At 36.8% G+C, this 16,079-nt stretch overlaps 1 protein-coding gene across 3 annotated transcripts in view; it reads right to left on the bottom strand.

The window, feature by feature from the left end:
* Slc41a2 (solute carrier family 41 member 2) overlaps positions 1–16,079 on the bottom strand; it is a 79,227-nt gene that overhangs the window by 18,874 nt on the left and 44,274 nt on the right. For all 3 annotated transcript variants that reach the window (XM_048356816.1, XM_048356806.1, XM_048356824.1), the window contains 2 exons: positions 13,202–13,281; positions 227–358 (listed from right to left, as the gene is read on the bottom strand). In XM_048356816.1, the coding sequence (XP_048212773.1) occupies positions 227–358; positions 13,202–13,281 (212 nt within the window). The remainder of the gene's footprint in view (positions 1–226; positions 359–13,201; positions 13,282–16,079) is intronic.

Genomic DNA, 16,079 nt, shown 5'->3' with positions numbered 1-16,079 from the left:
CTGGAAATATTTCCTTTCGTGACTATTAAACAAGATATATCAAGTAAAATAATAAAAGGGAAATTTTAATCAAAGATTCTCAACAACTACAGAAACAATACAGATAATTGTGATCACTGAGATTAGCTCTCAGCAACAGGAAAGTTATACAACATTCGCAAACAAAATATATATTCAACAAATGTTGCCTGCTCAAAATCTCAGAGAGAATTCCACAAGCACATACCTGGACCAAAAAAAGTCCTAAGTGGGTAGTAACAACCTTTGGGTTCCTCAGGCAATTCTCCTGGGATGCTATGCAAGTGGAGGTAGGTAGAAATCCTGCTGGCCTGAATGGCCACCAAATTACCACCAATACCTGAAACATTGGGAAAACAAACAGCAGAGTTATCCTCACACTTTAAACAACAAAAACAACCCTCTTTGGGTCATATTTCCTAGCCAAGAAAACAAAATAAAGAGCTCTTCTGAAATTCAGGTTTGTTTACTGTTAAGGCAGGTATTCCAAAAGAATAAAAGAGTCACTGATAAGTGTTTCAAATCTGATTAGTGTGAAAGTAGACCAGAGGGTAATTTTTAAAAATTATTACCACTATTCAAGATATAAAGCTAGGTAAAAATGTTTATCACTTAATGAAAGAGGGAGGGAAGCTAGATTGATTTAAGAGAGGAAGGGGAAGTAGATTTATTCAAACAGACAGGCTTTGGTATTTTTCTTCCCAGCTTATTAAAGAAATTGGTATAAAGTACTGAAAATAATTATTCAAGAAGATCTGGATTTTGAATCTACCCTGGGCTACATAGAACCCTTTCAAAAGGAAAAAGAGAAGAAAAGAAAAAGAGCCAGGAAAGGGAAAGAGAGAGAAACAGGAAGGGTGGAAGGAAGAAAGGAAGGGAGGGAGCAAGGAAGTTTGTCAAGAAAGTCACCTTTTTCACTAGACTATCCTCTCATTAACTGAGGCAAATAGATGCCAAGACGGAAAATAAATTATGAAGGACAGAATGCCATCTCCAAGGCAAGGCAAGATATCCAAATCATTTTCTCTGCACAGTATGGAGAAAGAGAAAGCAAACATAAAAACAAGTAGGAGGGCTGGGGATATAGCCTAGTGGCAAGAGTGCCTGCCTCGGATACATGAGGCCCTAGGTTCGATTCCCCAGCACCACATATACAGAAAACGGCCAGAAGCGGCGCTGTGGCTCAAGTGGCAGAGTGCTAGCCTTGAGCGGGAAGAAGCCAGGGACAGTGCTCAGGCCCTGAGTCCAAGGCCCAGGACTGGCCAAAAAAAAAAAAAAAAAAAAAGCAAGTAGGAAGCCAGGCACCAGTGGCTAACACCTGTAACTCTAGCTACTCAGGAGGCTGAGATGTGAGGATTCAAGTTCAAAGCCAGCCCAGGCAGAAAAGTACCAGTGAAACTCTTATCTTCAATTAACCACTTAAACACACACACATACACACACACACACACACACACACACACACACACACACACACAAACAAACAAAAACCCAAAAGTGGCACTGTGGCTCAAGTGATAGAGTACCACCCTTGAGCACAAAGAGGCTCAGGAATAGTGCCCAGGCTCTGAGTTCAAGCTGCACAACTCACCAAAAAAAAAAAAAAAAAAGGTAGGAAGAAGAAATACACATATTTCAAACTCCAAAGTGCTGAGTGTGTACTAACGTAGTGTTGTAGGATGGGTGAGTGTTCTAGATACAAAGAGGGGCCAGTTATTTTCTATAAGCCCCTACCAGGTGCTTTCAAGGCAGACTGTGGCTGGCCAGGAGACTCAAGGAAAAGAAGCTCAGTGGTACACAGGTAAGAAGTCACACCCATCTCCAAATACAGCCATATATTTATCACGTACAGCAAAAGCTACCTCAGAGATGGAGAAACACTTCAGCTACATAGTCCTGGACAAAGATGGGTTTCACTGTTGATGTAATATGAACAAAACCGGTTTGCTGCTGTAGACTAAAATCTTCTTGCTCAAGACCAATCTGGTAGAATTTGATTGCCAGTGGAGGAGGAGGGGGCATAGAAGTCCTTCTCTGGAGACTGAGCATACAAGGACTGCCAACAATTGTGGATAGGCAAGAGAATCTCAAACCCTATTGCCCCCACATATTTGAGCAAGAAATACAAGCAAGTTGCCTGCTGAAGAAGAGCAAGAATGCAGACAACTAAATCTGCCATGCTGAGGGCATATGGCATTCCAGTCTTCACACTCAGAATGAGGTCACAGGAGCCCATCATTCATCACTTTAGTGCTACCATGAAAACAAGCCAAGTTTAACCATTGACAATCCTACCATACTAATAACCAGTGAAAGAAAAGAGCTTTCCATTTCTAGGCATAAATAGTATTTATTTCAATCTCCAAGATATTTTATATACAATGCCATATAAGCATTGAGCATCAATTTACATTAGAGTGGAAAAAAAGACCCCCAAAAAGAAAATAGATCATTGTAGGAGTTAAGAAGTCAGCAGAACCAAAGACAGAAATGACTCATGTTAAAATTATTTGACAGAGCTGGTGGAAAGGTGAAGAACATGAGTTAAAGAAGAAAGAAACAGGCCAAGCATGGTGGTATACGCCTGTTTGCTATCCAAGCTACTTGAAAGGCGGAGATCAGGCAGATCATGGCTCAAGGCCAGCCTGTATAAAAAGTTCACAAAACCCCATCTCAACCCACAAGCTGGTTACAAAGATTCATGCCCAGAGTTCAAAGCCCAGTACCATGAGTAATAATAATCACGATCATCATTTGAGGACATTAGTGAAGTAAAAATATGAAAAAAGATAAACCATGTAAATGCTAATGAAAAGAAAGCTAAAGTAGCTTAAATATTGGAGGTGGGGAAAGCATTAAAACAGAGTATTACCAAAAAAAAGGTGGACAATGAATAATGTTTAATAAAGACAGTTTATAAAACAGACCGAACAATACTAAATGTAGATGCACCTAAAAGTAAGCCTTCAACATACATAAAACTGATAAAACTGAAAGGACAAAAATAAATAAAAATAAAGCCACTCAAGTCTGTGTTTATACTTAAAACATTTGACTAGTCTCCCATTAAGTGAAAGACTACACAGACTTAAAAGTCAATAAGTATATAGGCTTTAAAAATACCATCAGACGGGCTGGGGATATGGCCTAGTGGCAAGAGTGCTTGCCTCGTATACATGAGGCCCTGGGTTCGATTCCCCAGCACCACATTTACAGAAAATGGCCAGAAGTGGCGCTGTGGCTCAAGTGGCAGAGTGCTAGCCTTGAGCAAGAAGAAGCCAGGGACAGTGCTCAGGCCCTGAGTCCAAGCCCCAGGACTGGCAAAAAAAAAAAAAAAAAAAATACCATCAGCCAACATGATGACATAAGTGAACATATCACCCAACAACAGCAGAACACGTTAGTTACAAGTGTAAATGTGGAACAGTCCTGATAACAGGAGGGACCACAAACCACACTACAGGCCTAAAACAAGGCTCCACAAATTTGAAATGAGTAATATGCAAAGATGAAATGATGCACAGAAATGATAGTCACCTGAGAAATTCCTCAAATATTTGGAAGGAATATTCTATACTTTTAAATGACTTATAGATCAAACAAAAAATTACAGGAAGATGTGGGAAATAGAAACAATGTATTGGAAATGAAAATACACTGAGGTGTGAGATGCAAAATAAAGTCCTTCCAAGTTCACAAAATCAAATACTTACATGATAAGCCTAACTTACCTGCATACTTACTACATGTGGTTTTCACCAAGTGTGGTCAATAAATAAAAGCAAAAAGAAATTTCAAAAGCAAAAATGTAAAATTCCTGTGTGTATATGGTTCACTTGAGGCAGTCAAGTTCCCCATTGGTCCTGTATTGTGGTCAATTGTGTTTATTGTATGATCTGCTGAATTTTGTTAAAATATAGTATGCCTTCCAAAAGCAAATGGTGCCCAAAAAGCATAGTAAAAATTAATGTGCTTAATTTCAGTGATAAAGTGAAAGTTCTAGATCTGTTGGAAGGCAGCATGTACTCAGTAGAAATTAGATTGCATGTTGGAAAAATGAATCAAGCATGCGCAGCACAGCACTGAACTCTATGACTACTAAGCATGTACTATTTGTCCTTAGCTGCAGTCCCCTTGAAATTAGATGCAGGCAGATAGCAATGATCTAGTATATTAGAAAAGAAAAAAGTCATATCAGTGACCTAAAGTTCATGGGTACAAATTAAACTAAAGGAAAGTAAAAAAGAACAGTAAGTGTCAGAGCATAAATAAATAAAATACAAAACAAAAACAACAGAGAAAATAAAGGAAACTAGAGCCTGGTTCTTTGACTAAATCAAGAATAGAGAAGACACAAGTTCCAATATCATGAATAAAAGAGAAGAGCTGACTCACATTTGTAATCGTAGCTACTCAGGAAGCTGAGATCTAAGGATCATGGTTTGAGGCCAGCTCAGGCAGCAAAGTCCATGAGACTCTTATTTCCAATTAAGCACCCCCAAAAAAGCTGGAAGTAGAGAGCTGTGGTTCAAGTTAGACTTGAGGAAAAAAGCTCAGGAACAGCTCCCAGGCCCTGAGTTCAAGACCCAGGTCTGCTCCCCCAAATAAAAAAACAATGTAAGAGAAGTCACCACTGCAGACCATCAAGGCCTTAGGAGGACATTTACATCAATGTCATAAACACACTCTCAGCAAATTAAATCCAGCAAAACATCAATCTATAACACACCTAAACCAAATTGGATTTATCCTACAAAATACGATACCAATTTAATAATTGAAAATACATTAGTAATTCAGCACATTAACAATTAAATACATTAATAGATGGAGGAAAATAGCATGACTGTATAAAGGGAAAAATGGTAATTTGACATTGTGATTAAAAACTCTCAGAGGAATCAAGAGGGACTTCAGGTTTCGGCTCATTAAGGGAATACAGATGTCTCTTCAAACTACCAATTTCATTTCCTTTGAATATGCACCCCGTAGTGGAATTGCTGGTGGTCATTTTTGTTTCTTATTTCTTAAGGAATCTCTATAGCATTTTCCATAATGGCTACAATAACTTGTATCACCACTAACGGTGTTCAAAAATTCCCTTCTTTCCACTCCCTCACCAGTACTTAGCCCGCGTCTTTTTGATAACCGTCATTCTTACTGAAGTAAAATGTTCTCTCATAGTAGTTCTGATTTCCATTTCCCGGGTGATTAGTGGTGCTGATGGCAACTTTGGGATCTTTTGAGAACTATTTAAGTCTATTGCTAGAACTGGAAACTTGAAAATAAATTCATTCAGGATTTCACTCATCTTACACTAGAAACAAGGTTATGCACTGCTAGATAACAGAGATGCAACTTGAGAATATGTTAGGTGATTTCCTTGCTGACTATCAGAGAGTACATAGTGTGCACACAAATGATGCTTGGCAACACAACTGGCATTGTCTTCACAGATGAGACCCACTGTTGACCAAACCATTATGCAGTGCTTGACTGCTGGCACAAGAACAGTAACAGAACAATTCCAACAGGATACCTGAACAAGGTGCTGAGAGCCAAAATCTCTGACCACACTAAAGAGAATAGACAGCAAACCGTTGCCAGGGCTCTCACTTACTTTGCACCCAAGTTTCTGGAAGACAGAGTGGAGTGACTTTGTTCAAAGTCAATCCATACCACCTGCTCCTACTCTTCTGAAGCTATAGACTGTATGATACTTACTGAAACCAAATAAAGCGATTGTGTTTCTTGGGAAATAATATTTGAATACTTTTAAACCACAGAATAAATAGGAAAATCATGGTCTCTTTTTATCTCAATGCACCAAAAATACAGTAATTTTAAGTATTATATTTTAAATCTAAAATTGTGACTTGATTTTACACTACATGCAGCTTTAAAATTTCTTCATCACATGTCATTTGGCAAACAGAAAATTCATTAAAAGCAAATGTGTGAGCCAAGTGTAGTGGTGCATGCCTATAATCCCAGCACTTAGGATACTGAAGCATTTGGGTCATGAATTTGAGTCCGCCCTGAGCTAGTGATCTTATCTCTAAACAAAAAGTAGAAAAGCAACACAAAACATGCTTGAGATAATTTTAAATGCATCCTATCATAAGCATGTTTTAAAAACCCTACAGCTTGGCTCATGCCTGTATTCCTAGCTACTTAAGAGGCTGACATCTAAGGATCATGGTTCAAAGCCAGCCTAGATAGAAATCTCTGAGACTCTAATCTTAAATTAACCAGAAAAAAAGCCAGAATTGGAGCTGTGACTCAAGTGTTAGAGCACTAGACTTGAGCAAAAATCCAAGTGAGACTACCAGACCCTGAGTTCAAGCCCCAGAACTAAAAGAAATTTAAAAATAAATTTAAAATAGCCATTAAAAACTGTCTTCTGTTTACTTGATGAATTTTCTAATGTAAATTTGTAATTATTATTTTTTAAAAAAACAGATTTCCTAAATCTGAGTTTCCTTTCTAAAGTATACAGTTAGAATGAAACATTACATCAGTGGCACAAAGTGGCAATCATCCACTTATTACATAAACGCAATAGTAATAACTTACTTCTCTCATTATAAGTAAATAGATCATAAAAATTGGAAAAGCTAAAAGTGTTTGCACTACAGAGTACAAGTGTTTTCACACAGAGTTTCTGGGGAAATCAGTAAAGTAGAAAGCAATTTAAAATGACTTAATGTTCACAACTTCTCAAAAAGGAGAAAAATTTGGTGTTAATGCATTTAGACACATTTTTTCAACACAAGATATTTTGCAAAGGAATGGACAAGCTGCATTTCACTCATTTTTATCTTCATTTACTGTTGGATTCTTCTGGGAGCAATGATCGGACTGGTATCTCATTAGATACAGAAGCTTTCATGCACATGCAGAAGGCATAGGCCATTAGGTCGCAGGATCTTGAGCTACCACTTCCCTTGGATTAAGTCTGAAACAAAGGCTACTAATGATTACCTTTAACAAATTTACTGGCAGCACTTTATAAGATGCTTTTGTCATTGCTTTTCTTTTACCATGAAACAGAATAGATACATGATAATAGCTTTTTAAAACGCTCAGAAAAAAAATCACACAACATCTTCTCTGTGTTCCCTGGATTGCTTAACCCTGCAGAGCAGAAAGGAGACATAACTGATGCTGCAATTGTGCTAAACTAAAACCAAAATGTACTAAGACTTTGAAAATGTACTGGTACAGAGCAGGGGACTACAACTTTACAATAAACAATGTAGTTAGTGAGGAGACTAATTAAAGGGTTAACCTTTCATGGTCTTAGCATGATCACTGGTTATATTTTTAAGTTACTGCAGAATTATTACCTTGGAATACTTTCTTTCATGTACAAGAATGTTTTCTTCCTACCATTCTATTAAAAGCTTATTGATATTACTTGTAAATTATTTAAATTCCCCAGAGACGAATTGCATTACTCAAGCCAGTGGAGAGCATCTAAAGATAGTTTCACAAAGAGCAAAAACATTAGTTAAAATAACTGGTCCATATACTAATTAGTGAGACTCCTCAGTACTCACAAGACCTGATTTTTGGTGTGTTAGGTTAGAATAAGTTGATCATGAAAACATTTGGTGTTAGGAAGAAATTATCAGCAGGCTTATGTAAGCACTGCTTTGGAACTCAATTATGTTTTGTTAAACTTGTTAAAAAAACGTTTGAAAATGCTTAGCACTCACATCATAGGATAGATTTCCAATTCTGTCAAGAATTCTTTTGTAAATTTTCAAAAATTAAAATAAACAAAAGTTTATTTTCTTAAAAATAAGCCCTCATAATCCACCTCCCATCAGACCCAACACCTACATACACCTAGAAATTTTACTACCTCTACCTTCCCCTGCCTTTTGATCTGCTTTTCTTTCAAGACACTGTTTTAGAACCCACTTACAATTTCTTCCACTTTCAAGAAATGCAAAGGGATTAAGAAACATGTCTTCCATATTTTCATATTTTTTCGGAAGAAATACATAGATTTTTCTCCTTCTTAGGATCCTTTCAGATAAATATGGGCAGGTACATTTAAACTCACCAGCCCAAGCCATCAGTTTTACCATTTCTTTCCTAATGCACTTCTGCACATGTTATCGAATGACTGATATGTGCTTTCCACATCCTCCACATATTCCTAATGAGGGCAAAAAATAGTTCTTGGGGAGAGAAAAAGATTTTACTTTTTTATGTATAAAGCACACATACATTACCAAGAAGCATTGTATTCCAAATCTGACATGGAATTGTAACCCCTTTATACCAGTACTTAACATTTATTATTAATTTATTTTATTGTTATTATAGAGGTGATGTACAAAGGGATTACAATTGCATGACTCAGGTAATGAGTATATTTCCTTTCGTACAGTATCTTCTGTTCCCTCACTCTCCCAGTCCTTCCCATCCATCAGTTTCATCAGTGTCCAGTGAGCTCCACTGTTGTACTTTTTCACCTTTTTCCCCCCTTGAGTTCTGTATCCTTCCCCCAATCCTTCCAAAGATATATACTTCAATACACCATATGTAAGGTAAAAAAAAAGAATAATCAAAAATAAAAACTAAAACCTAAAAAGACAGGAGAAGGGTTCTTGTTTCCATAACTTATCGTTTGTTTCAGTATGTATATTATTTTCTATTAATATGAAGAGGCACTTAGACATGGCGCTTTGTGTTCCTCTCCTATAGTGTCCTCTTTTGGTCTCATTCTGTGTGGATATCTAGAATCCTGTATAGTTTATCATATCCCAGTGTATTTTAGATCTAATTGCCTCATATCATAAATTTAGACCTAATTGCCTCATATCATAAAGAACATGCCCCATTTGTCTCTGAGCTTGGTTTCATAATTTTAAAAAGCATATACACTATATAGCATACATATAGTAAATGAATAAGCAGTGTATTTATGATGCTAATATTTCATGAGTTGGCATAGTTAGAAAAATTACTTTAGATGGCTCTTTCAAAGTATGCTCTGTGACAATGAAAAAGTTTGAGAAACCCTGCTCTGGGTCAAAACTCTCCAGCCTGCATGTCTCCAGTGGGTGACAGATGTATGGAGGCTGATCAGTTATACTCTAAGTATGTCTACAAGTAGCTACCTTCTCCATCTTAGTTTGCCATCTAGTATATTTTTCTATGGCTGCTATAGGAAATATCATCCTGAGGAAATGAATCTGCATGTTCTTTTGGGAAAACTAGACTATCAGTTGAACATCTCTTCCCCTCAGTTTCTTCTCTATCCCATACCTCTGTGTTGCCACCTATCTCTGTGCCTTGCTTCAAGTATCCTTTTCTCTTCACACCAAGGTTAAACTACTCTACCCTACTGGGCCCAACATGTTAACACTAAATAATTTCAACTTCATAGCCTGGGAAACAAAAAGCAAATTCTGATCTTTGAGAAAGGGACAAGATCAGGTTTGTCAGGAAGATAACAGATAAATAGATAAGTTAAATTGGACATGAGAAGAGGTAGGGGGGTAACTTTTCTGGCACTCTACCCAAGAAAGATAGTGAACAAAAGCAAGGATGAAAGAGGCATAACCAATCCAGAAGCTATTTCAAGAGCAGCTGAAAGTGGAGACTTAAGGAACAGGGTTTATGTGACTTTGAGATGTCTTGCTTAGTATTCTAGGGAGATAATGCCAACACTATCTGCAGAAGAAAGATTGGCTTGGGAAGAGGATAATGAATTGAGTTAGGAGCTTCAGGTCCAATTTGACATAGAGATCTGGAAATGAACATGTGTCAAGGGTAGAGATAAAGGGTCAAAACCTTAAGACCAAAACAAAGGATTCCCAAACGTTTGCATTTTAGTGAATCGACTGGGAATTTCTATCCTAGACCCTGAGATAAGGATATGACTGAACTTGGAACACTTTAAAACTCGGAACTACGCAATAAAAAGGCTTTAGCTGATGATCAAGGACAAAGTCTTGAAGAATACAAACACTTAAGGGGCAGAAAGAAAGCATGAGCCAGTAAAAAGGAAAATGAAGAAAAATTTCCAGAGTACTGGTTGAGAACTGGAAGAGTGGAAAAGAGGTGAATTAAACAGTATGGAAGGGCTGAATGGAATGAAGAATGAAAACAAGTAATGAGACAAAAATAATGAAAAGGTCAATGGAAAGATTGGTAAGTAAGTACAGTGAGAGGGAAGTAAAATACTGTAATGAATTGGGAAAATACAGACTATACTTGGGAAAGTATGTTTGTAAAGAGAAGAGAGAAAAACAAAGCTTGAGAGGCAGAACACTGTGAAAATGATCTAGATGAAAAACATGAACACATCTTTAAGTTAAAGGGAAACATGGAAGAGAAAATATGAGAGATAGAGAAAATGCTAAATTAACTGAGAGACTGAGAATTCCATGGAGTGATAAGGAATGGTATCCAGGAACATGGGAGAAAACTTCTCTATGAATATTTTTAGAGTAGAACTTAACATAAGACAAATTCATTGTGATGCCCAGCCAAGAGGTTTACCTCCTACCAGCCAACCTATGTGCCAGAGTGCTTATTTCCAAGGGGATACTTTAGGTAGCTCTATACTAGTTTCTTATGGAATGTAAATAACTGAAATACTCATAAAAACATGCCTCTTTTTTTTCTTCTCTATGGTTTACCCCTGTGTATCTGATTTTGGTACCCTGGGTATCGTATATATGTGTCTGAATCAGGGAACATCAAAATGGTGAGACAAATGGTAAAAGGAGAACCAATGCACCAGCAATACTTACAAGACAATATGCTATAAATCAACTGTACCACTTGGGTGGGGGAGGAGGGAGTTGGAGAGGAAGGGAGGTGGGAGAAAAATGAGGGAGGAGGTAACAAGTTTGACAAGAAATGTACTCACTGCCTTACTATGAATCTGATCCTCTCTGTACATCACCTTGACAACAACAATTTTAAAAAAAAACCCTTCCTAATGAAAGGCTTATTACGGTTGAGGCTTCTCACTAGAATAATGTTTGATATAGTTCTAAAATTAGTTTGTCAATTGATAGTCACTGAAGAAACTTTGAATAGGTAGAAGAAAAAAAGGTATTGAGTCCAGACAGCGAAAATGCGATAGTCTTTGTAGGGACACTATAAGAATATAGTAAGAATAACATGGAGGGCTGGGGATATGGCCTAGTGGCAAGAGTGCCTGCCTCATATACATGAGGCCCTGGGTTCAATTCCCCAGCACCACATATACAGAAAATGGCCAGAAGTGGCGCTGTGGCTCAAGTGGCAGAGTGCTAGCCTTGAGCAAAAAGAAGCCAGGGACAGTGCTCAGGCCCTGAGTACAAGCCCCGGACTGGCCCCCCCCCCCAAAAAAAAAGAATAACATGGAAAGTGGTATGTGTCCTTTCGTAATAAAGACCAATAGCATATGGAGGGTTTTGAAAGCTAGATAGGGGGATTGAAAGTTGGTTTACTACACCAGGAAAATCACTGTTATGTTGATCTTGTGACTGACATGATGAGAGCATTGTTTATAGAACACTACTCTCTTAGTGGCATTTAATTTATATGGAATAGGAGTACATCAGGAAGGTTACTTTGTTACTGAGACAGATGAACTCAGTGAAGACATTAGACTACAATACTGAAGCCTGCTTACTGTATATTAAGTGGATGAACAAGTGAATTATTTTTTTTTTCTTTTTTTCTTTTTTTTTTTTTTTGGCCAGTCCTGGGCCTTGGACTCAGGGCCTGAGCACTGTCCCTGGCTTTTTCCCGCTCAAGGCTAGCACTCTGCCACTTGAGCCACAGTGCCGCTTCTGGCCGTTTTCTGTATATGTGGTGCTGGGGAATCGAACCTAGGGCCTCGTGTATCCGAGGCAGGCACTCTTGCCACTAGGCTATATCCCCAGCCCTGAACAAGTGAATTATGTACAAAGGAAAGTAGACAATGTTTGGCCATCTTCATGGTAATGTAAAGAGCAAGGTTGACTCAGATGGCTCCTGATTTTTAAGGATAGAATGTGGGAGAACAGTAGCACCAGAAATACTGGGAGACACTTGTTACAGAAACTTCTTCACAGATATTCTAAAGGTAGAAAAGGTTTAATTGTTCAAAATAAATTTTAAATATGAAAGCTTGCCTTTATATAAAATTTTTGTAAACATTAAATGTAATTTATATTGCTAGGCATTGTTGGCTCACACCGGTAATCCTAACTATTAAGAGACTGAGATCTAAGGATCATGGTTCAAAGTTAGCCCACGTGGGAAAGTCCCTGAGACTTATCTCCAATTCACTACCAGAAAACAAGAAGTGCAGCTGTGGCTCAAAGTAGTAAGGTGCTAGCCTTGAGAAAAAAAAAGCTCAGGGACAGAGCCCAGGCTCTAAGTTCAAGCCCCACAAGTGACAAAAAAAAGTAATTTGTATTAAATGTATAGCTTATGCTGATAAGTTTTTCTTCAAGTATAATGTTCTTAAATTATACTAGTCTAGGCTACAATGAAGTCCAACTTAATGACAGCTGCATCCAAAACCAATTCAAACAAAGATCTCTGTGAATTTAAATATTGTAATTCCATTTTATGGAAAAGAAAAATGTAAGGCATATTTTAAAAGGACAAGCAGAGGAGTAATAGATTCCAATAAACCAAACAACTCAAAGAATAGTTAAACATTGCCAATGTTCAATTATTCATGACAACCAACAAAAGCAGCAACAAAATAATGCAAGAGAACAGAAAAGCCCAAAGTAAAAGATAATGCAGATCTGAAGTATCATACTTTACCACACTAGCTTTAAAAATCAGGTATGTCTAGCTGTCAAATTAATATCTTAATGATATGACTGAAAAGCAGCTTTTCCCAAAACTGTGATCTCCACATGAAGATCGGGGAACTTAATTTCTACTCTGCAAGGGGAGCAGCAGCTAATGCTTGTAATCCTAACTCTCAAGAGACCGAGAACAGGATTAAGGCTAGAGGCCAGCCCTAAACTGGCCCAGGTTAGCAAATCTGAGCGATTCTTACCTTCAAAAACCAGAAGCAGAGGTGTGATTCAAGTAGTAGAGAACCAGCCTTTCCAAGGAAGAAAGAACATGAGGCCCTGAATTCAATCCCCAGTAACATCATAAAAAAAAAAATTGAAAAAAAGATTTTATATCCTTATGAAACAGTACATCTAATTCTTACCATTAATAACTGGTGTGTAAACAACAATCCCAACCAAGTTTGGATCAGATACTGTTGTGTCCAGAATAAGGCCCCCAATGCTGAAAGAAATAAAATCACATTTTTTATGGAAGAAGGGAAAAGTAATTGAAGTAATTCTGTACCTATAAAGACTTCTGCTTTGTAAAATCAAATATTTAATCATTTCAAAAATAAAGTAGAAAGGAAGATAGTAAAAGTAAAACTCAATATGAATACTAAAAGGTTGGAAATTAAAACATGTCATAAACTAGAGCTCCAAATTTCAGGACGCTGATCTCTAAGTCTTGCCTTGGGTAAAAAGAAAAAGCCTATGCTTTCTAAATGCATCTGAAGTTTAAATTCATCAAAATGTCCAGAAGGACTCATAAGAATTTACTAGCCGTGTCTGCTTCCAGGGAGTCAGACTGCCAGGGGACTGATGTACATTGTATATCTCCCTGTGCTTGTTGTTTTTAAAATCATGTCATATATTATTCTTCTAATTTAAAAAATAACTATAAAAGACTACTTTCACATTTGAGGGAGTCAAAGCATTAAAAGGATGGTTTGATTGTGTTAAAACTATATATTCAGGGACAGGAGAATGAAACTGGGGGAAAGCAAAGGTTGGGGTGCCATTGTCCAAAAAAAAGGAATGTACTCATTACCTAACTTATAATGTGGTAACCCCTCCTGATAATAATAGTAAGCCTGACCTTACTAATAACAATAAAATTATATTTAAAAAAATAACTACATATATCTGGGTACCCATGGCCGATGCCTATAATCCTAGCCATTCAGGAAACTGAGATCTCAAAGCTAGCCCAGGCAAAAACAAATCTATCAGTCTCTTACCTCCAATTAACCAATAAAAAGAGAAAAGTGGAGTTGTGGCTCAAGTAATAGAGTGCTAGCATTGAGCAAAGAAGCTCAAGGACAGCACCCAGGCCCTGAATTCAAGCCTCAGGACCAGCACAAAAACCATCAAAAAGTGTAACTTTTTATAGGTAGGATATGGCTTATCACTGGTAAATTCAAATAGTAAGTTGTATTCACAGAAAGAGTTGAACTTGAGAAGCCTAGAAAATACTATGGATACTTCTATTATAGGAGTTAGCTACACACTCTGAATATCTCAATGGAACTTGGAGACTTTTAAGTTTCCAAAGTGCTTATAATTGGTTAACTTCAGATTGTTCATCTGTGAACTATAAAACACTGCCAGTATGCCTGGTTGCCTAATACCTTCAGAAATTGCAATCACATTACAGCAAAATGAACCACATGCTGATGCAGAATGGGACTGTTTGTCACAATATCAGAACAAATGTGCTTACCCCACTACCAGATAGTAAACATCAGGGAATTATTAGCTCTTTATAACTTAATTCTTGAGTAATATTAATGAATCTTGTCATAACGTACCTAAACTGTGGGAGTTTTCATTAAAAAGGCATATTGAAAGGTTCAAAAATAATATTTAAGATCTAATTTTAAATGTACATATTTCTAGAACAAACTACTTTTGATTCAGAGAGTAAGTCTCATTACCAGAACATTTATTAAAACACATTTAAAAATATTTTTGTTACCCTCTATGGCTGTTTGGGGAGATGAAGGTAAGCAGATGAGAAAGAGAATGATGAGTAAATAACATGCAAGAATAGAATGTATATGAAATTCCACAAGGAATCCCTCTGGAAGCTGTTGAACAATGGGAGTTGGAAGTTGGGGGGAAAAATAGAGGTTACTCTAATTTAAAGATAATACATGTACATGTGAAATAACATAGTGAATCCCCTTGGCACAATTAATATACACTAAAAAATGTGACTGATAAGAAAAATATCAGAGGCTGAGGATATGGCCAAGTGGCAAGAGTGCTTGCCTTGTATACATGAGGCCCTGGGTTCAATTCCCCAGCACCACATATACAGAAAATGGCCAGAAGTAGCGCTGTGGCTCAAGTGGCAGAGTGCTAGCCTTGAGCAAGAATAAGCCAGGGACAGTGCTCAGGCCCTGAGTCCAAGCCCCAGGACTGGCCAAAAAAAAATAAAGAAAGAAAAGAAAAATATCAGAGTGCTGGTATCTCACACCTGAAATTCTAGCTACTGAGGAGGCTGAGATCTGAGGACTGCGGTTCAAAGATAATTTATAATCTTGATATTATCTTGTCTTCCAAGATAATTTATAGGAAATAATTTAAAATTATACACAAAAAAGAATATAAAATGTAGTAACATCATTCAGATATAGTATATGTGTATACATACTATATGTACCACATTATACTATATATGTATATATACCATATATTCAAAGTAGAATATATGTATATACATTATAACTATATAAATACCATATATGTGTATATATATGGTATACATATACTGTTATACTATAGCCTTTCAGATATTTATTTATATATCTTATTTATTTAAATTGACAAATACGAACTGCACATATATGAAGTTTTGAAATATATACACATACATGCATACATACATACATTTAGAATGGCTAAATCAAGTTAATGCACATATGTATTATATCATATAATTATCACTCACCCTGTAGTAAGAACACTTAATATCTGTCTTAGAAATTTTCAGAACTACAACACATTCTTATTAATTATAGACACTATATTATAAAACGGAGATCCAGAATTTAGTCCTCCTATCTAACTGACATTTTCTATGCTTTTACCATCCTCATAACCATACTCATACATTTTGAGATACTTTTTTTAAAAAAATTGGATTAAGTTGGAAAAGTAGTTTTCTTTGTTTTTATTAAATATTATTGTATCCATCAAACATAAGTATATTATTGGAAAAGTAAGGGTACCATAAAGCTTATCATGAACCAGTAG

Source organism: Perognathus longimembris, chromosome 1, assembly GCF_023159225.1.
Source record: "Perognathus longimembris pacificus isolate PPM17 chromosome 1, ASM2315922v1, whole genome shotgun sequence".
NCBI lineage: Eukaryota > Metazoa > Chordata > Mammalia > Rodentia > Heteromyidae > Perognathus > Perognathus longimembris.
The sequence above is the reverse complement of the archived record's forward strand: the minus strand, read 5'-3'. Positions and strand labels throughout refer to the sequence as shown.